The sequence below is a fragment of the Neofelis nebulosa genome, chromosome 4, assembly GCF_028018385.1.
Source record: "Neofelis nebulosa isolate mNeoNeb1 chromosome 4, mNeoNeb1.pri, whole genome shotgun sequence".
NCBI classification, from domain to species: Eukaryota; Metazoa; Chordata; class Mammalia; order Carnivora; family Felidae; genus Neofelis; species Neofelis nebulosa.
In genome coordinates this window covers 158,250,509-158,272,054 of record NC_080785.1, presented here as the reverse complement: position 1 = coordinate 158,272,054, position 21,546 = coordinate 158,250,509, and the positions used below count along the sequence as shown (strand labels likewise).

Genomic DNA, 21,546 nt, shown 5'->3' with positions numbered 1-21,546 from the left:
GACAAAATGGTGGATCACACAAGACCTACAAGAAAGTGAGATGAAAAACCATTGGGGTCATTGTCATTCCCAGCTGAGCCACCAGCCCAACCCTGGGATGTAGGACTGCACAGCCACAGGGACTCATGAGCATACTGTAGCACATGGGGTGGCAGACAGCCACGTAGCAGTCATAGCTCCTGATCATGAGCAGAAAGGAGTGCTCTTTGTTCTCACAATACTTTGCCTTCATTTAGCATGTGTATAGTCAAGAAATGTTCTTCCAGGGGCGCCTGGATGGCTCAGTCGGTTAAGCATCCGACTTCAGCTCAGGTCATGATCTCACAGTTAGTGAGTTTGAGCCCCGCATCAGGCTCTGTGCTGACAGCTTAGAGCCTGGAGCCTGCTTCAAATTCTGTGTCTCCCTTTCTCTCGGTTCCTCCCCTCTCATGCTCTGTCCCTCTCTCTCCCTCAAAAATAAATAAAAATATTTTTAAAAATTTAAATAAAAAAGACCTTAGTTTGTATTCTTTAAAAATTAGTATAAAAATTTGAAGTATTATAATTTGTAAACTAAATTATACATCTTCTTTCACATTAGCTTAGTAGCTGGAACCACTTAGTCTTTAGCCACAAGACTACTTGTTAGAGTACCAAGGAAAAAGTGTTATTTGTGCTTTGAGATTGGTCACGGAAAAGAAAATAGCAACAAGCAGTAAAAAGATGAATTTAAACATACTGTAAAGATTATTACATGTGTTATATGTTATATACACTTACGTATATATGTTCACATGCGTATATGCACATTCATTCCAGTGGCTCTGCTTTTCTGGGGAACCCTGACTAACACAAAAACCTTAAAAGAAAAAGAGGCCAGGTAAAAAATGTCCCTTTTCCATCTAAAGAGATGAGACCCAGACCTCAGGATCCCTGGTGGTTTGTCCTGTGGGTAAGCATTTCCCCCAGTTCAGCCCCTGCAACTCAGCGTCTCTCTGAGGATGTGCGTGATGCTGTGTCTTTATTCTAACGCAGGGGCCCCATCACACAGGAGGGTGAGCATCCCTCCTGAGTCACCTGGTCCACGTCGAGCACGGAGACCGTTCCTGCTGTTCCAGCGCCTGCTCCGATAGTGTTGGTTGAGGGCACACGGCACCCCAGGCCCTGTGCTGGGGCCCCTGCAGCTACACGGTCAGGTGAGTCCTCAAAACACACCCCAATGAGCAAACCCTGCAGCTGGGCTACCGGGACTCCTTCACCTTTGTTGACCGAATTCCAAGGACACTCAGCACTTCTCGAGAGCCATCTCAACGCCCCAGGTCTTCTCCACAAAGAAGAATGGTCTAAGAATCTGGCTTGAAACTAATTGTAAAGTGAAACCCAGTAACATTTAACGTCAGGATGCCATTTCACGAGTCAGTTTCTGGGGCTGCTGTAACAAAGCATATAAATCTCATGCTCTGACACCACACACATCTATCCTCTTCTATTCTGGAGGCCAGAATCGAATCAGGGTCACCAGGTGTGAGTCCAGGTGTGAGCAGGGCTGCATCCTTCAGGGGATCCGGGGAGGGATGTGTCTCCTGCTTTCCCAGCTTCGAGGGCACCACGCATCCCCTGGCTCGTGGTTCCTGCCTCAGCTACTCCGATTCCTCCTTCCGGTGTCACATCCCCTGCTGCTCCCTGTCTCTGGCCCCTCCTGCCCCCTTGTCTAAGGACACTTGCAAGTATAGCAGCCCATCTGGGTGATGAGGGTAATCCCCCTGTCTCAGATCTTAACTGCATCTCATCTGCACACTCCCTCTTGCTGGATAAGGGAACGCAGCCACAGGTTCTGGAGAAGCACATCTTAGGAATGGTGGGGGCATCCGTCAGTTACACCGATAATGAGCAAAATAATGAATGGAACCCCAAAACTGCCATAGCCGGTTTTGCCAAGCACTCGTTGTCAGTGTTTATGAGACAAAGTGTCTCATGAACTCCTCTGGAGTCCGTGTTTCCCTCTGGCTGTGTGAAAGGGGTGTGTGCCTAGGGCTGCACCTGCCCTCCTTCCCTGAAAGGGTTCTCTTCCTTCTAATGACAGCCTTCTCCTCCTAGTCATGACCTCACTTCTCTCTGTAGACACCTGAGGGAGGTGGGTTCCTGATCACCAACTGCACACACATGCACATTGTAATCGTTTCCTGCTCCCTGCCTCCATGGTGCTGTGGCCTGGGACAGATTTGCATTTTCCACATTTGAAAAATGTGATTAGTGATAGATGTGGGTCATATCTAAATGTGGAGAAAGGATAATTTATTTTGAGACTTAGAAGAGTGAATGCATAGGAAACCCTTCCCACAGCATTTAGCAAGTGGCAGGTACTCATATGTGGCAGCCATCCTTAGATTAGTATTGTAAAACATCTTCTGACTGCAGCTCAAATATCTGGCCACAGTTTAAGTAAGAATTTACACCAATGGAAGGCCCCCTCCTGGAGCTTCAGACATGGTTTCCCAACCCCAGCATGGGAGTCAGACACACCTAAAGTTGCATGTGACCCCTTCACTCACATGTTGTGTGACCCCCCACCAACATTTCTCATCAGCGTAAAGGAGGTACCCACACCCTTGACCTTTCTTTGTGCCATCTTGAGAGAGCACTGTGCCGTCCAACACATCCTCCAGATAGCTGCAAGCAAACATAGTAGTGACAAATTGATGTTTTACTGAAAGCATATGGGGGAAAAGGTAAAAGGATCTCCTTAAGATGTCAGATAGCCACACCCTTTAAGCATTGTGTATGTTGTTACTCAAGCACTGAACCCTCTCTCCTTTTTCTGTCTCTTTCTTTCTCCACTTTGCCTTCTGACATCCTTCACTCGACTCAGCTCAACAGAAAATCTCCTTCAAGTCTATCCCCTCAAAATACAGAAGGAACTATACACATTCAGTCATCTTCTTGGACAGAAATAATGTATTTTCTTTTGTGCACTTGGCGTAATTAAAAGATATGCTTATACAACACTGAGCACAGAGCCTGATAGGAAAAGTCCCGATGATGGTGGCATTTATTATTATGCTTATTGTTGTTTATCCTTATAGAGGAAGATGGGAAAATCCTCCTTTGCTTGTCCATTCAAGAACCATTGACATCAGTGCCCAGATACATCCATGTGATGCCCCCACTGGCCCATAGGTAGATAACACATTCTTAGAAGTAATGGGATAGAGTTGATCACATGGGGTCTTAAACAAGAGATCATGGTCCCTAGAGCCTATGCAAGAGGGGGGCACACAAATTGGGGAAAAACAAATACCTAGCAGGTATCCAACACCTATGGGTGCATCCAACAATATCTTTTCAGTATTTACATATGTTGAATCCCTACTATAATCCTATGGAGACAATGTTATTATTTTCAGCCCTTCTGTCATATTTCCTCACCACCATGTTTCCTCCAGTGTTAGGAGCTTAAGGGACTGAATTTTCTCTGGAAGCTTTTCTTTATGGCATTCTTGAGCTCCTTATTCCTGAGGCTGAAAATGATCGGGCTGAGAAAGGGGGTGAAGACTATATAGGTGGTGGCCATCAGGGTGTTACTGTCCATAGAATGGGGGCCCTTGGGCTTGAGGTAGATAATGGAGGCAAAGCCGTAGTGCACAATGACCACCGTGAGGTGGGACACACACGTGGAGAAGGTCTTGTGCCTGCCCTCAGCAGAGGGGATCCGCAATATGGCGGCCACGATGAAGACATAGGAGAGGACGATGAGGAATAAACAGCCCATCAGAGCTGAGACACACACCAGGATCACACCCAAGGTGACGGAGGATGTCTCCTTCCCACAGGCCAACTTTAGAAGGGAAAGCACGTGGCAGGCAAAATGGTGGATCACATTAGACCCATAGAATGTGAGGTGAAAAACTATCAGGGTCACCATCATCCCCATGATCGAGCCACCAGCCCAGGACCAGGACACGAGGCGGGCACAGCCACGGGGGTTCATGAGCACATTGTAGCGCAGGGGGTGGCAGATGGCCACGTAGCGGTCGTAGCCCATGATCATGAGCAGGAAGGAGTGTGTGAAGCCAAACGTGAAGGAGAAAAACATCTGGCTGGCACAGGCCGTCCAGGTGATGGTGCGGTGGGTGAAGAGCATGTCAACCAGCATGCGAGGGGTGATGGCAACGGTGAACAGAATCTCGGAGGTGGACAGGGCGCACAGGAAGAGGTACATGGGCGTGTGCAGGCTGCGCTCGCTCCAGACTGTGGCCATGATGAGCAGGTTCCCCAACAGCGTGAACAGGTACATGAACAGGTACAGCAGGAAGAAAGCGGGCAGGAGATGCCGTGGGAAGTTAGAGAATCCCACGAGGATGAACTCAGTCACCATGCTATAGTTCTGACCAGGCACGGGTGCTGCATCTGGTGAGATCAGAAAGGGAATGAGGGTGCGTAATTTATCCCATGAATGACAAGGATGATTCAGAATAAACCTATCATATAGTTAGTCACATGAATAAGTTAAAAAGGAAATGTCATATAATTATATCAATCTAGAAAGCTATCCTGGATTGCTAAAGTTCAATTCCTATATGGTTTTTAAAATTGATTTATAACTGACATACATTATATTATTTTAATACACAGCATAATGATGATATGTTTATATATCTTGAGGATTTTTTTAAAGCTTTGTCAACATCAAATCAACTGAGACTTTCTTAGTTAACTAAGAATACATGCTACAAACCAGGAAATAGTACAAGAAATGGGAGACAGATAGATGCATTATTTTATAAATTTTTTTAACATTTATTCATTTTTTGAAAGATAGAGACAGAGTGCGAGCAGGGAAGGGGCAGAGAGAGAGAGAGAGAGAAATGGAGACACAGAATCTGAAGCAGGCTCCAGGCTCTGAGCTGTCAGCACAGAGCCAGATACAGGGCTGGAACTCACGGAACTGTGAGATCATGACCTAAGCTGAAGTTGGACGCCTAACTGACTGAGCCATCCAGGCACCCCTAAATAGACTATTTTAGAATCAGAAACAAGCCAAGGTTACTCACTGTCTTGGCTGTTCATTAGCAGGGGACTGAAAGCCAGGAGAGGTGCTTGAGGATTGTTAAAGAAAGAAGGAATACCAGGATCGGAAGCAAAGAGACGTGATCATCTACCTAGAAAGGTACAAGAATGAAGGCAGAAAATCTTTGAGCAAAGACAGAACACATGCTGTGGAAGACAGATCAACTTCCCAAACTCATAGCATTTCCCATAGAATTGCACTCATAGTAATCATGTGAAAGACAGAATTCAAGGAAAAAGCAAGGTAAAATTCCCAATAGTGACACAAACTATAAGGAGACAGTTGTCAAACATGTTGGTTGCAGTATTTCTTTTCTTTTTTTAAGTTTCATTTATTTTTGAAAGAGAGAGTGTGCCCAGGGGGAAGGGGCAGAGAAAGAGAGGGAGACAGAGGATCCACAGTGGGCTCTGTGCTGACAGCATAGAGCCAGATGTGAGGCTTGAACTCAGGAACCAAACCATGAGATCGCGACCTGAGCCAAAGTCAGACTCTTAGCCAACTGAGCCACCCAGGTGCCCCCATTTGGTTGCAGTGTTTCTTTATGTTAAAAAAAACTATTGAGTCCCCTTGAAAGCTTTTGTTTGAGTGAGTTAGAACTCTCCATTCTTACTATATTAGTAATTTAAACTGAGATTCTTTGAAAATATTGAATTCTTAACCCATTTAAAAGTGCAATAATCAACCCAGGCACCTGGGTGGCTCAGTCGGTTGAGCGTCGGACCTCAGCTCAGGTTATGATCTCACGGTTCGTGGGTTCGAGCCCCGCGTCAGGCTCTATGCTGAGCGTGGAGCCGACTTAGGACTCTCTCCTGGGGCGCCCGGCTGGCTCAGTTGGTTAAACGTCTGACTTCAGCTCAGGTCATGATCTCACGGCTCGTGAGTTCAAGCCCCATGTTGGGCTCTGTGCTGGCAGCTCAGAGCCTGGAGCCTGTTTCAGATTCTGTGTCTCCCTCTCTCTCTGCCCCTCCCTCACTCACACTCTGTCTCTCTCAAAAATAAACATCAAAAAAAATTTTTTTTACTATCTAGAAATTAACCAAACACATGCAATACCTCCAAGGACAGAAACTGTAACCATGGATAGATATGTAGAAGATGGTCTGGCTACATGGAAAGCTGTAAATCCATGTGTATTCTTAGATGGGATGAGCTAATATAGCAGTTATGTCGGTTCCTCCCCAAATTATGCTCAGTGCAGCTGCATTTACAATTAGAGAAGTTAAATTTAAGAACTATCATAAGCCTACTTCTGAGAAATAAAGTCAGTGAAAAACTGTACAGGTCTTCTAAAAACGAAGCACACAAGAGAGACAGAGAGATGTCCCTCATGGCGTTGAGACTCACTACCAAATCAGAATCATTTGTTTTTTTATTTTATTTTTTCCAACCAGCCATTCTTCTTCTTCTTTTTTATGTTTATTTATTTTTGAGAGACAAAGTGCAAGCAGGGGAGGGGCAGAGAGAGAGAGAGAGGGAGACACAGAGTGTGTAGCAGGCTCTAGGTTCTGAGCTGTCACACAAGGCAGGGCTCACACTCACAAACCATGAAATCATGACCTGAGCCGAAGTCAGATGCTTAATGGACTGAGCCACCCAGGTGCCCCACAGCTATCCATTCTTCTATTGATACAGCATCATTTTTTAAAGTGAGACCCTGGGGCAGACAGAGGTGATGTGTGTGTTGCCCAGATTGGATACCTAAGAAAATATCCCTGCATGATTCAAAACTGGGAGCACAAACCAAATGAAAAAAGGGAAGGATGGTTTACTGATTTGTGGTGGGAAAACTGGTCATTTTAGGACGCGGCGTAAATCTGAATTCTTGCCTAAGGCCCCATGCAATCTAGATGGATTTCACACATAAAATGAAATGTAACATTAATAGGAGAAGGATTCAGGAGAATAACTTTGCTATGTAAGAGTGAAGAAGGACTTCTCAACCAAATCTCAAACACAAATGTTAAGGTGAAGTGGAGAAAAGGCAACCCTCTTGCCCTTTGCTGGGAATGCAAACTGGGTAGCTCTCTGGAAAACAGTGTGGACATTCCTCAAAAAGTTAAAAATAGGTCTACCCTATATCCAGCATTTTCACTACTAGGTATTTACCCAAAGAACATTAAAATACCAGTTAAAATGGAAATAGGCATCCCAATGTTAATAGCAGCATTACCTACAGTATCCAAATTATAGAAGCAGTCCAATTGCTTGATAAAGAAGATGCGGTTCATATGTACAATGGAATATTCCTCAACCATAAAAACGACTGAAATCTTGCCATTTACAAAACATGGATGGGCTGGGGCACCTGGGTGGCTCAGTCGGTTATGCTTCTGACTGCGGCTCAGGTCATGATCTCGCGGTTTGTGAGTTTGAGCCCCATGTCGGGCTCTGTGCTGACAGCAGGAGCCCAATATAGGGCTCAAACTCATGAACTGTGAGACCATGACTTGAGCCAAAGTTGGACACTGACCTAACTGAGGCACCCAGGTACCCCAAATTCCATTCTTAGTACATAAATGTTAACTCCTTGGGAAAAAATAGACATAAAAACTTCCCCAAGGATTTTGTTCAACAAAGGATATCCAGGATACATGAACAGGCAGATGGAGATTTGGGAAAGGAGCCGATGCATTGACTAAAATTGACCAGGGAATACTGTCTAGAGTAAATAAGAAACGAGTCACATTAAGAAGTACAAACTCCATACAGAAACGAGTCCAGGACATGAGCAGAGAACCTACAGAAGGGGTTACACAGGCAAGTGAACAGATGGTTTCAAGACAAGGAAAGGGAAGGGGAAAACGACCCTGAGATTTCCCTGTACACCTATTCATTTCCCCAGATTAGGAAGTGCCCAGTGCCCACAGCTATACGGGGAGGGAGCCATCCCGCGGCCTGCGGGTGAGACCGAGAATGGAGAAGTGCAACCTTCACGTGCACCTGAACCTCTATCTCCATGGCGCACACCTACCTGGACGGAGCATGTGGGATGAAGCCCCGCTTGTAGTGCGGGAATGCACAAGCCTGCTTGGGAACTGTAACTGGGAAGGGGGCAGGTCCCACGGGCCGGATGCAAACCCTGGAGCCCCAGCCAGGAGTTCCATGCACACACAGCAGCATAAAGCCGTAAAATGACACCGAGTGAATGAGGCAAAAGGCAGCTCAACTCTCCAGCATAATTGCATTTGGGCGCATTAAAAACAGAGCACCTGACACTATTCTGTGGGATGCTGGAACGCTGTATACACGCCACTGTCCACTGCTCCAAACCCACAGGCTGCAACACAGACAGTGAGCCCTAGTGTAAATGTGGGCGGAGTTACTATAACGTGTCCTGATTGGTTCACCAGTGGAACAAACACCCCACACTAATACCAGATTGTATGATGTTTAGCAGCATCCCTGGCCTCAACCCTCCAGATGCCGGTAGCATCCCTCCCTCCCCATGAGCTGTGACAACAAAAGGGCCTCCGGGCATGTGCAAATATTTCAGGGGGACAGGATCAGTCCCAATCAACAATAGTGACCTAGAAGCTGCCAAGGTCACTAGGCTGAGTGAGGAACCCAGGACCCAGCAGGGGCAACCCGAGAAAAGTCCCACCAGCTCCCAAGGCTAAGAGCCTGTCTTACCACCTTTCTCCCCAGTCCTGTTCCACCCCCAACCGGGGCTTGCTCCCCACAACTGCCTAAATATTGCCACGTACCCTGTCCCTCCTGGTCCCCCTCTTGCTGGGCTGCCTCTTCCAGGAAGCAGCCAGCAGGGGAGGACAGAAGACGCTCTCTTGGGTTATTCTGTCAGCAGCACACAGTGGCAGGTGTGGGGCCAGACCTCTGGGCTCCTGGAACTGATGCTGTGTGCTTTATCCCTGCCGCAGCTTCCCAGCACGCTGCTCCCTAGAGCATCCCTGGAACACCAATCTGGAGTGTTGTCCTCAGGGTCTGGAGAGGTCAGAAGGATCATCAGAGGGCCTCTGGGACCTGCAACCTCTACTCCTTCCTCCAACTCTCCAACACGACTCCCTGCTGTCTCTGTCTGCCCAGAGAGTCCCAGTCCCTGCTGAGGACTAGGAGCTCCCAGTCTTGGGGGAAACAGGGCTGGAGTAGATGCCCTCAATCCCTTAGGGTCAGGGCAGGGACAGGAGGAAGGCAGGAGCTGGAGCAGCCCAGAGTGGAAATCCACTGGGAATCCAGTGGGAATCCAGGGCTCTGCCCTGGGGTCAAGGCAGCTGGAGGGCTTCCCACAATAAGGGTAATTTAGAGCTGGGTCATAGGGAGCGATTTCTCCTTGTCAGTAGAAGTGTTCAATGTCTCCTGGACACTCTGGATTGCCCCACCTCGCCTCATGGTCAAGTTCGACCCTATCCCTGTCGTCCTGGTGATCCGAGCCTGAGGGTCCACATCAACATAAGCCTCTCTGTGATATAACCAAGCAAATATTTGGTCTCCTATGTTGTCCTTGTTCATTGACCACCGAGGAGAGTCTTGTATGCTCACGAGGTGACTGGGAGCTGTGGGTTTAACATTACATCACATCTTCTGCCTCCAACTCAAACATCTGGCCTCACCTTTGAGTAGTAGTTTAGATCCACAGAAAGCCCCCTTCCTGGGTCCTCAGACCTATGGTTTCCCAATCCCCAGCATGGGAGTCAGACAGACCTCAATCTCCATGTGACACTTTCCTTCACATGCTGTGTGACCTCCACCAACGGTTCTCATCTGCATAAAGGGGTACCCATACCCTTGACCTCTCCTTGTGCATCTTGAGATAGCACTGTGCCTACAACAAATTCCCCAAATAGATTCTTCCAAACTCAGGAATGAGAAATTGATGCTTATGGAAAGTAATGTGGGGAAAAAGGGAAAAGACTTTGCATAAGCTGTCAGAAAGCAAAACCCTTTTAATATGCCTTATGTTCTTATCCAAGCACTGCTCCCCCCCCTTTCTCTCTCTCTTTTCCTCCCTATTCCTCTCCCCCCTCTTCCTCTCTCACTCTCCCTTCCCTTTCCCTTCCTCTTATGAAAAGTGCCTGTTACCAACCTCCTTCTCATTCTTTATGCCTTTCCCAGATTTTGCCCTGTATGCACTTTATCCAACTTCCTGTTCAGATCCCACTAGTCTGTCTCTGTCTCTGTCTCTGTCTCTCTGTCTCTCTCTCTCTCTCTCCCTCCCCCCTTCACCTTCTGAACCAGCTTAGCATAGAAAATCACCGTTAGGGTCTATTCCTTCAAGGCAGTGAGGAATAATAAATAGGAACCATCATCTTGAAAACAAATGATTTGTTTTCTTTTGTGCATTTCTTATAATTAAAAAAACAATACTATCAAACACTGGATACAGTGCTTGATAAGACAAGGCCCAATGTTGCTGGCACTTATTATTGTTCCTATTTTTGTTTAACCACCTGATGGATGAGGGGAAAGTTGTCCAGTCAAGAAGAACCATGTGCATCAGTGCCCAGACACATCCATGTGGTGCCCCCCACCTGCCCATAAGAAGATAACACACTCTTAGATAGAACTGATGGGATGGAGTTCATCACACAGGGTCAAGAACAAGAGATCATGACCACTAGAATCTATGCAAGAGGGAGGCAAGCAAATTGGGGAAAAACAAATACCCAGCATGCGTCCAACAGCTATGGATGTGCGTATTTTCATATACTGAATCCTTACAACAGTCCAATAGAGACAGATGTTATTATCCCCAGCCCTTCTGTCATATTTCTTCACCACCAAACTGGTTGTCAGGAGGTTAGGGGAATGAATTTTCTTTGGAAGTTCCTCCTTATGGTGTTCTTGAGTTCCTTATTCCAGAGGCCACCAGTCCAGAAACAAGACACAAGATGGGCACAGCCACAGGGACTCATGTGCACATTGTAGTACATGGGATGGCAGGTGGCCAGGTGGTGATCATAGCCCATGATGATGGGCAGAAAAGAGTGCCCTATGTGTTCATGGCACTAGGCCCTCATTTATACACACACACACACACACACACATACGTATATATTTATTTATATATATAGACATATATATAAAGACATATATATATAAAGACATATATATACGTGTGTGTGTGTGTGTGTGTGTGTATATATATATATATATATATATATATATATAATATCAAGAAATGCTACTCAAGGTGGCTCAGTCAGTTAAGCATCTGACTTGGTTTAGGTTCAGGTCATGATCTCATGGTTCATGAGATGGAGTCCCACATCAGGCACCGTGGCTGACAGCTCAGAGCCTGCTTAAGATTCTCTCTGCCTGTCTTTCTGCCCCTCCCCTGCTACACACTCTCCTTATCAAAATAAATAAATAAATAAATAAAAATTTTAAAAAATGTCATTCAAGGCTTATTTTACATGGAAATCTTATAGGTGCTAGGATCCAGCATTGACCCAGGACTAGGTCTCTGCTCTCTCCTATTCATGGTCTACTGAAGGAAGCTGTCATATAATGAAAGATGACTGCACAGAGTGATCAGAGGTGTAATGAGGGCACCCTAGGGATCTGCAGAAGTCAAGTGTGGGTCAGAAGCCCAGCCTGCAGTTTAGAGACTTGGGCGATACATGGCGGCTACATTGAGACCTGAAGGGAGAGTAGGTATGATTCAGATGACACAGCAGGTGGAAGATGGGCTTCCAGCAAGAGTAAAGGCTCAGGGTGACAGAGGCATGGTGCGTTTGGGGACGATGGCTGTCCAGTGCACCCTGGAGAGTTGGAGGTGGCTCTGGGGATTCTGGATTGTGAAGGCAGACAGGTGGGTAGGGCAAGATCATGCAAGATCATGGCATCCACTTAAGGAGTTTGTTCCAAGGACAATGGGGGTACTCTAAATACGTTTAAAATACATACATAAAAGACCTGTATGGTATTCTATTATGTAAATATATTCACAGATGTTTCCACTTGGGGGTCCTATGACGTCTACTACATGTTCCTTCATGGATTAATACTTACATGTTGTGTTGGGCCTGAAGCTAGCAGTGTAAATGCCGAGTCACAGGGGATACCTATGTTCAGCTTGAATAGATTCTGCCAAATGGCTTTCCAAAGTAATTATACCAAGAGGTACATTTTAAGCCCATGCACCATGGTCAGATTCCTGTTTGTAGGGAGCCCCTCTGGCTGCTGTGAGGGAAGCAGGCTGCTGAGGGCCGGTGGGGTGGGCAGACGCAGGAAGAGATGGGCAGAGGTGCGCGTGGGCATCCTGGACTGGGTCGAGTGGCAGACTGGAGGTTGATTTCAGAGGCAGAATGGACAGTGCTGCTGATTGGACAGAGGGACACAGGAAGTGAGCTGTTTCTACGCCTAACACTTCAGACCGAATGGGTGAGTTCTTCCCACAACAATGAACAATTCTTCAGCTTCCCAGACACCAACTTGCAGTCCCATAATTCAGTTCACTTCTGACACGAACTACCTGGAGATGCCAGTGACAAGTTTTCAGTGTTCAGGGTACCTGCACTTTTGTCTGGTGGGACTTCACAGTTGGGGTTTCTAAATTCCCCCCTTTCATTTTGGATACTTTGCTGGAATGACTCACAGAAATCAGGAAAATGCAACACTCACTCTTCCCAGTTTACTATAAAAGACACAAGTCAGGAACAGCCAGGTGAAACAGGTGCATCAGGCAAGGTGTGGAGGAAGGACCGAGGACCTTCCATGCCCTCTCCGGACACACCACCCTCCTAGCACCTCCACGTGTCCACAAATGGGAAGGTCTCTGATTCCCATTGCTTAGGGAGTTTTTGTGGAGGTTTTGTTACACAGACATGATTGATTAAGTCACTGGTCCTTGGAGATTGAATATCAATCCATAGCCCCTCTCCCCACCTGGAAGTCCCAACTCTCTGATCTCACCTTGGCCGTTCAGGGGAGCAGCCTCCTTCCTAGACTATCCAGGGGCCCCCAACCACCACGCATCTCCTTAGCATGCAAAATCCAGTATCATCACTCCTGACACAAGGGCTTTAGGAGCTGTGTGTCATGAAGTGGACAAACACCAAATGTGTTATTATAGCCCAAGGATGCACGTACTAATGGAGATGTTCTAGCTCAGATGACCAGGACAACAGGGATAGGGTAGAACTTGACCAGTGGGGGAAGGTGGGGCTATCCAGTGTGACCAGGAGACACTGAAAACTTCTATTGACCAAAGGAAATCAGTCCCCAAGACCCAGCTCTAAATTACCCTTATTCTGGGACACCCTCCAGCTGCCCTGACCCCAGGAGGGAGCCCTGGATTCCCACTCTGGGCCGCACCAGCTCCTGCCTTCCCTCTGACCCTGCTCTGACCTTAAGGTATCTACTCTAGCCCGGTCTCTCCCAAGACTTGGAGCTCCTAGTCCTCAGCAGGGACTGGGGCTTAGGGCAGACAGAGACAGCAAGGAGTCTTGGTTGTGTTGGGGATTCCAGGATGCCCACGTGTACTTCTGCTCATCTCTTTCTGTGTTTGCCCACCCCACCGGTCCTCAGCAGCCTGCTTCCCTCACAGCAGACAGAGGGGCTGCCTACAAACAGGAATCTGACCATGTTTCTTGGGCTTAAGACGTACCTGTTGGTATAATCACTTTGGAAAATGGTTTGGCAGAATCTATTCAAGATGAACATATGTACTCCCTATAATTTGGCATTTACACTGCTAAATAGAGGCTAAATAGAAGAGTAGAAGCTGCAGGTCCCCAGAGGCCCTCTGATGATTCTCTTGGCCGCTCCAGACACTGAGGGCAGCCCTTCCCAGTTGGCATCCTGGGGAGCCCTGGGGAGCAGCGTGTTGGGAAGCTACAGCAGGGATAAAGCACAGAGAATCAGTTCCAGGAGCCCAGAAGTCTGGCGCCACACCTGCCCTTGTGTGCTGCTGACAGAATAAGCTGCCCTGTTGGCTGCTTCCTGGAAGAGGGAGACCAGGAGGGACAGGGTAGGTGGCAATAGTGGGACACTTCTTGGGAGGAAGGTCCAGACAAGGGATGGGGACAGGTCCTGGGAGAAGGGTGGTAAGACAGGCTCTTACCCTTGCACAGCTGCTGAAAGTCTTCTCAGGTACCTGTTATGGGTCCTGGGTTATTTACCAAGCCTAGTGCCTTTTGTAGCTTCTAGGTCAGTGGTCCTTAGCCCAGGGTAGTTCTGCCCCACAGGAGACATGTGGGCATGTCTGGAGACATTTTTTTATTGTCATGACTCATGATTGGAGGGGATGCTACTGACATCTGATGGGTTGAGACCAGAGATCCTGTTAAATGTTATATAATGCACAGGACAGCCGCCACCCCAGAGAATGATCCTGGTCCCAAATCCCACACGTACTGAGGTTCAGAAACCTTGTGTCAGGTATGTGTCTTGCCTTGGCCGTTGTATCCTGGGTTGGCTGAAGGTGGCCTTTCCTAACCTGGAGGTGATCATTGAGGGGAGGCAGAGAGGTTGAGCTGGATTCATTCCTGGATGCAGGTGTGTGACATGAGCTCAGTACCTGTGGGAGAGCCAACCTCTGTGAGACCAGAGTAGATGAACTCTCTCCTGCACCTATCGGAGGAGATGGGGGAGCCCAGCCCGGCGAACTGCAGCCACTCCACCAAGTGGCAGGTGGGAAGGCAGACAGAGTGAGGCAGGGGCCAGGCAAGGGGGTGGAGGTTGGACAAGACCCTAATGGAGCTGTGTTTTCAGGTCACCAGAGATCCTAAGGGCCCCAGTGGGGAGACCATACATTTATAATGGGACCAACTGGTGCATCTGGTACAGACTGATGACAGGAAAGCAGCTCAGAGGACAGGGAAAGATATCAGCATCAGGGATAACCCCCCATGTTAGGTAAACATGGAGCCCTTTCCATGAATCCTCTGGACCTTCTGAAGATAGTTCTCTGCTTACTCCCATTTTTCATTTGGGGAGAGGAGGCTCAGGGCTAGAACGTTCTTTCTCAGACACACACACCAAAGCTGGGGCTTGAACCCTGGCCCTGATGACTGCACACCTGGGGTGCGTTTCAGACAGTTCTCTCTGGAAGCCAGAGTGCAGTGGGAGCAGAGGAGGGGCCTGGGGCAGTGAGCAGTGCAGGGAGGGAGGTGGAGCCATGCAGATGGATAGGAGCAGAGCACACAGACAGCTATTTAGCAGGGGGAGAGGGTGCTGAGTGATGGGGGTTGAGGCACAGAAGGGGGCTGACACGGGTGTCTCGGTTCCTGGTCTGGGGAGGGGGGAAGGCTGCATGGTCAGAAGACTTTATTTCCAGCTCACCAGCCCAGCCTTCCTCTCTCTGGGAAAGTCCCTCCCTGTCCTGCTGGTTCCATGTCCTCTAGGCTCCAGGCTGACCCCCATTGTGGGGGATCCTTCGGAACAACACATCAGTAAGACCAGGGGGTGCAATTACGGCTGAGTCCTGCCCCAGATCCAAGGGTTTCAGGAGCTGTGGGCGGCATCGAGGCTCAAGTTATTCATAAAAACATTTTTGTTTTGTTTTATGGTGGATGTCAGGTGCAGAGGTTTGAGTCAATGACGTTTCTGGGTCGCTGCGCTTGACAAGCATTGGTTTTCATCACGTCCTTCTCTTACTTTGCTCACGTTCCCTTTCAACCACCTGATCCCTCCAGTGCCAACAACCTTCTCCCATACTAAAGGTATGCGCTTTGATTTGCATGTGCTCTTGTACATGCGTACTGTCTTCTCTGTGCATATATGTGCTGTGAATTATTTGCATCCTTTTAAATTTCATAGAAAAATTTTTGCTTTTTGATTTTATACAAAAATTACAAGTTTGCAGGAAAACACATACTGCCTCTCTCCCTCACACGGTTTCCTCTTTTACCTCTTGGAATAGTGTATCTGTTCCTCTTGGTGAGCCAATATGGCTACATTGTTGTGAGCCATCCTGTTGGTGAGCCAATATGGCTACAACCAGAGCCCACGGGATACATTAGGGTTCACTGTCTGTGCCGTGGGTTCTGTGGATTCTGACAGATGCATAATGGCATGTATCCACCGTTACAGCATCCTACAGAATAGTGTCAGCTGCTCTATTTTTAATATGCCGAAAGGTTATTATGCTGGAGCGTTCGTCTGCTTTTTGCTTCATTCATTCAACACATCTTATGGCTTCATTTATGCTGCTGTGCGTGCATCGAACTGGCTGGGGCTGCAGGGTTTGCATCCAGCCCACGGGTCCTGCCCCCTTCCAAAGAATGGACAAGCAGGCTTTCCAGTTCCCCCACTAAAAGCAATGCTACAGAAACACCCTCTGACATGCTCCCCTGTAAATGCCTTTGAGCAATCGCGATAGATGTTCAGGAGCACATGTGCTGGGGCACAGAGCACGTGCGCTCCTCATTTCTACTATTCTGCGCTCTCACAGGCCGTGCACGAGGGTTGCATTCTCCCCAAAACTGATCAACACCGGGGAGTTTCTAACTTGGGGCATTGAATAGATATACACTGAATTTCCGTTGCATTTCCCTTCCTTTGTCTCTCTGTCCCTCTCTCTCTTTTTTCTTATTAGCATGTTTTTATTGGCTCTTACTACACCCTCTGTGAGCTATCTCCTCATACCTTTGCTAAATTCTGTTTTATGCCTCGCTCATTTCTGTATCAAGCTTTCTGCTTTTTGTACACATAATCGGTCTCTTGTTAATTCTAGATTATATTCCCCAGTCCTTTTTTGTACAATGAAAATGATTTTTCTCACCTTTCCATCTCCCATCGACTGGATCCAGGATATTTTGTTGAACAGAAACACATCGTGCTGATGTTTTCATGTCTTTCAAAACCACCTCATGTTTGTGCTTCTGAAGTTTGTTTAAGAAGTCCTTCTCCACTTCTACATCAACAGAAGTATTTTCCAACACCTTCTCCTACTACCTTCAGGGCATTGTGTTTCATATTTAAGTCTTGAATCCACCTGGATTCCACCCGTGTGTATGACCTTAGGCAGAAATTCAGATTTGCTTTGCTTCATAAAAGGGCCAGTGTTCCCACCACAGACTCCTAAACGATCCATCTTTTCTCTTGGATTTGTGCTCCCACCTGTATCAAGTTTTGAATCACGCTGGGGTACTTTCTGAGGTATGTAGCCAACTTGATCGGTGTCTGTGGCTGCTCCAGGGTCACACTTGAAAATGACAACGATGTGTATGATGTCTATCATGGGTCTCCACACCTGCCAGGGCATTTCTCTCCTAGTTAACCCATTATTTTAGAAGACTGGTATGGTTTTGCACTGACTTCATTTTCCAGAAGGAACTTAAGGAAACTTTTATCAAATGTACATTTGATTCACTGTAGCCGAACATGCAGGTATACTGATGATGTAATCATTACCATATTCGCTCATCCACCCAAGAGAGTGGATTGTCCTTCGTGTATTCAGATAGCCATCGACATTTTTACTAATGGTTAACATTTCTGAATCTGGAGGTATTGCTTGTGTTTGATTAGTTCCTAGATATCGTGCAACAGAAGTTTTCAAAGTGTGATATGAGGACCCTGGGGTCTCGGAGACCCTTTCTGGGGGACCATCACGTGCTTACTTTTCCAATGAAGGTGAGGATGTATCTTCATCATATGCTCGACTAAAACAACATGTTGCCACAGGCTGAATGAAGAAACAGAATGAGCATCAATTGGTCTCCAGATTTGTTAAAATGTTTTTTTAAAGCCACTCTTCTCACTAAATGTTAATTTTGTAAATGTACTTACTTTCCTAAAAATATGTTACTTATATTGACAGTTTGACTTATATTGCAGTTTGAACAGGTTGACCTTTCTTTCTTTCTTGCCTCTCTCCCACCTTCCCTCCCTACCGCCCTTCCTTCTTCCTTCCCTCTTTCCTTCCTTCCTTCCTTCCTTCTTTTTTTTAGGGAGAAGAGAGAGAACATGTGCAAGTGGGGGTGGGTAGAGAGAGAGAGAGGATATCGTAAGCAGACTCAATGCTCAGTATTGATGCCAACATGGGGCTTGATCTCACGACTGTGAGATCATGACCTGGGCAGAAATCAAGGGTCAGACCATTAACTGACTGAACCTTCAGGTGTCCCATGAATGTATCCATACTACATATTTTCAGACAATCTCAGTGTTAACTTCTAATATGGTGAAAACGGAGAGTTGTACTGCACCCAAACAGGAACCCATCAGAGTCTCACATTTTCTTGAGTGTTAAGAAATCACCAGACCACAATGTTGGCGAGCCGTGTCTTTATAGTTTGTGTCACCATTGGGAACGTTATCTTAGTTTTGCTTAAAGCTTATGCTTTGAATGATTACTGCTGGAGTAATTCTGTGAGAAATACCGAGTGTTGCGAGCCGATCTTGTCTTCTGCAGACTGTGCTCTCTATTGCTGTGGTACCTTATGTCTTCATTCTTTACTTTTTCTGGGTGAAGGAGCATGTCTCTTTCCTTCCCATCCGTACATACCTTCTTTCTTGTTCTTATTTATAGCACCGCTCATGACTTTCAGTTCCATGCTAAAGAACAGCAGAACCAGTGAGTATCCGGGTCACTTTCCCAATCCTAACATACTGCGTCTGTAGTCTCCCCCGGGTACATTGTTGTATAGACTCACGATTGTCATGCTGGTCACCTTCATTCCCCTTCTGATCTCACCAGATGTAGCACCCATGGCTGGTCAGAACTATAGCATGGTGACTGAGTTCATCCTCGTGGGATTCTCTAACTTCCCACGGCATCTCCTGCCCGCTTTGTTCCTGCTGTACCTGCTCATGTACCTGTTCACGCTGTTGGGGAACCTGCTCATCATGGCCACAGTCTGGAGCGAGCGCAGCCTGCACACGCCCATGTACCTCTTCCTGTGCGCCCTGTCCACCTCCGAGATTCTGTTCACCGTTGCCATCACTCCTCGCATGCTGGTTGACATGCTCTTCACCCACCGCACCATCACCTGGGCGGCCTGTGCCAGCCAGATGTTTTTCTCCTTCACATTCGGCTTCACCCACTCCTTCCTGCTCAAGATCATGGGCTACGACCGCTACGTGGCCATCTGCCACCCCCTGCGCTACAATGTGCTCATGAGCCCCCGTGGCTGTGCCCGCCTTGTGTCCTGGTCCTGGGCCGCTGGCTCAGTCATAGGGATGATGTCGACCCTGATAGTTTTTCACCTCACCTTCTGTGGGTCTAATGTGATCCAGCATTTTCTATGCCATGTGTTTTCCCTCTTGAAATTGGCCTGTGGGAAAGAAACAGCCTCCGTCACCTTGGGTGTGATCCTGGTGTGTGTCTCAGCTCTGATGGGCTGTTTATTCCTCATTGTCCTCTCCTATGTCTTCATCGTGGCCGCCATATTGCGGATCCCCTCTGCTGAGGGCAGGCACAAGACCTTCTCCACATGTGTGTCCCACCTCACGGTGGTCATTGTGCACTACAGTTTTGCCTCCATTATCTACCTCAAGCCCAAGGGCCCCCATTCTATGGACAGTAACACCCTGATGGCCACCACCTATATAGTCTTCACCCCCTTTCTCAGCCCGATCATTTTCAGCCTCAGAAATAAGGAGCTCAAGAATGCCATAAAGAAAAGCTTCCAGAGAAAATTCAGTCCCCTCAGCTCCTGATGGCCAGTTGGTGGTGGGGAAAATGACAGTAGGGCTGGGGATGATAAGGTCCATCTCTATAAGACTGATGTAGGGATTCAATGTAAGAAAATAGTGAGAAAGTATTGTTGAATGGGTCAATAGGTGTTGTATACATGCTGCGTATTTGCTTTTTCCAAGCTGTTTGTGCCTTTCTTGCATAGGTTCTAACAATGATGATCTCTTGTTTAAGACCCCATGTGATGAACTCCATCCCATTCTGTTTAAGAATGTGCTATGTAGCTATGGTTTGGAGGGAGATTCACATGGATGTGTCGGGCACTGATGCCCATGGTTTTTCTTGAATGGAGGATCAGGGGAAGACTTTCCTTTCTCTACCATAAGGATAAACAAAAGTAAGCATAATAAAAAATGCCACCAGAATGGGGGCTTTTCTTTCAGACACTGGGTCCAGTGTTTTATATACCCCTTAATATAAAAATGTACAAAAAGTAAATAAACTATTTCTCTCCAAGAAGCTGGTTGACTGTGTGTAATTGCTTCTGCCTTTGTAAGGGATAGAGTCTAAGGGATATTTTCTACCTTGATCTGTGTTGAGTGAAGGATGTCAGAATGTGAAGTGAAGGGAAAGAGGAAGAGATAGAGGAAGGGAGGAAGGGAGAGGAAGAGAGAGAGGGGAGGAGAGGGTTCAATGCTTGGATAAGAACACACAAAATGTCAAAAGGGTGTTGCTATCTGGCATCTTATGGAAATCCTTTTCCATTTTTCCCCACTTACTTTCAATAAAACATAGATTTCTCATTCCCATATTTACTTGAATCTACCTGCGGGATGTGTTAGAGGGTACAGTGCTATCTCAAGATGGCACAAAGAAAGGTCAAGGGTGTGGGTACCCCTTCAGGCAGATGAGAAATGTTGGTGAAGGTCACACAACATGTGAAGGAAGGGGTTACATGCAACTTTAGGTCTGTCTGACTCCCATGCTGGGGTTTGGGAAATCATATGTCTGAGGATCCATAAGGGGGTCTTCTGTTGGTGTAAATTCTTACTTAAACTGTAGCCAGATATTTGAGTTGCAGGCAGAGGATGCTTCATAATAATAAACCTAAGGAGGGTTGTCGTCACATATGAGTGCCTGCTGTTTGCCCAATGTTGTGTGAAGGGTTTCTGACGCATTCATTCTTCAGACTCTCAAATTATTCTTTCTCCACATTTAGATATGACTCACGTCTATGCCTATTCATATTTTTGAAATGCAGAAAATGCAAATCTGATGGATAATTTGTCCCAGGCCACAATGTACACGTGTGTGCAGTTGGTGATCAGGAACCCACCTCTCAGGTGTCTGCAGAGAGAAGTGAGGTCGTGACCTAGAGGAGAAAGCTGTCATTAGAAGGAAGAGACCCCTTTCAGGGAAGGAGGGCAGGTGCAGCCCTAGGCACACACCCCTTTCACACAGCCAGAGGGAAACACGGACTCCAGAGGAGTTTATGAGACACTTTGTCTCATGAACACTGACAACGAGTGCTTGGCAAAACCGGCTATGGCCGTTTTGGGGTTCCATTCATTATTTTGCTCATTATCGGTGTTACTGACGGATGCCCCCACCATTCCTAAGACGTGCTTCTCCAGAGCCTGTGGCTGCGTTCCCTTACCCAGCAAGAGGGAGTGTGCAGATGAGATGCAGTTAAGATCTGAGACAGGGGGATTACCCTCATCACCCAGATGGGCTGCTATAATTGCAAGTGTCCTTAGACAAGGGGGCAGGAGGGGCCAGAGACAGGGAGCAGCAGGGGATGTGACACCGGAAGGAGGAATCGGAGTAGCTGAGGCAGGAACCACGAGCCAGGGGATGCGTGGTGCCCTCAAAGCTGGGAAAGCAGGAGACACATCCCTCTCCGGATCCCCCGAAGGATGCAGGCCTGCTCACACACCTCGTTGTGCCCAGTGCTTGCAGA

General features: G+C 47.2%; 2 protein-coding genes across 2 annotated transcripts; one reads left to right on the top strand and one right to left on the bottom strand.

Moving 5' to 3' along the window:
- Positions 1-3,424: 3,424 nt before the first annotated feature.
- Positions 3,425-4,372, bottom strand: LOC131508480 (olfactory receptor 10H3-like). Its single transcript, XM_058723512.1, has one exon. It carries the CDS (start codon positions 4,352-4,354, stop codon positions 3,425-3,427), a length of 930 nt encoding a protein of 309 aa, XP_058579495.1. The 5' UTR covers positions 4,355-4,372.
- Positions 4,373-18,655: 14,283 nt separating this feature from the next.
- LOC131508479 (olfactory receptor 10H3-like) lies at positions 18,656-19,609 on the top strand. Its single transcript, XM_058723511.1, has one exon. It carries the CDS (start codon positions 18,659-18,661, stop codon positions 19,607-19,609), a length of 951 nt encoding a protein of 316 aa, XP_058579494.1. The 5' UTR covers positions 18,656-18,658.
- Positions 19,610-21,546: the final 1,937 nt, after the last annotated feature.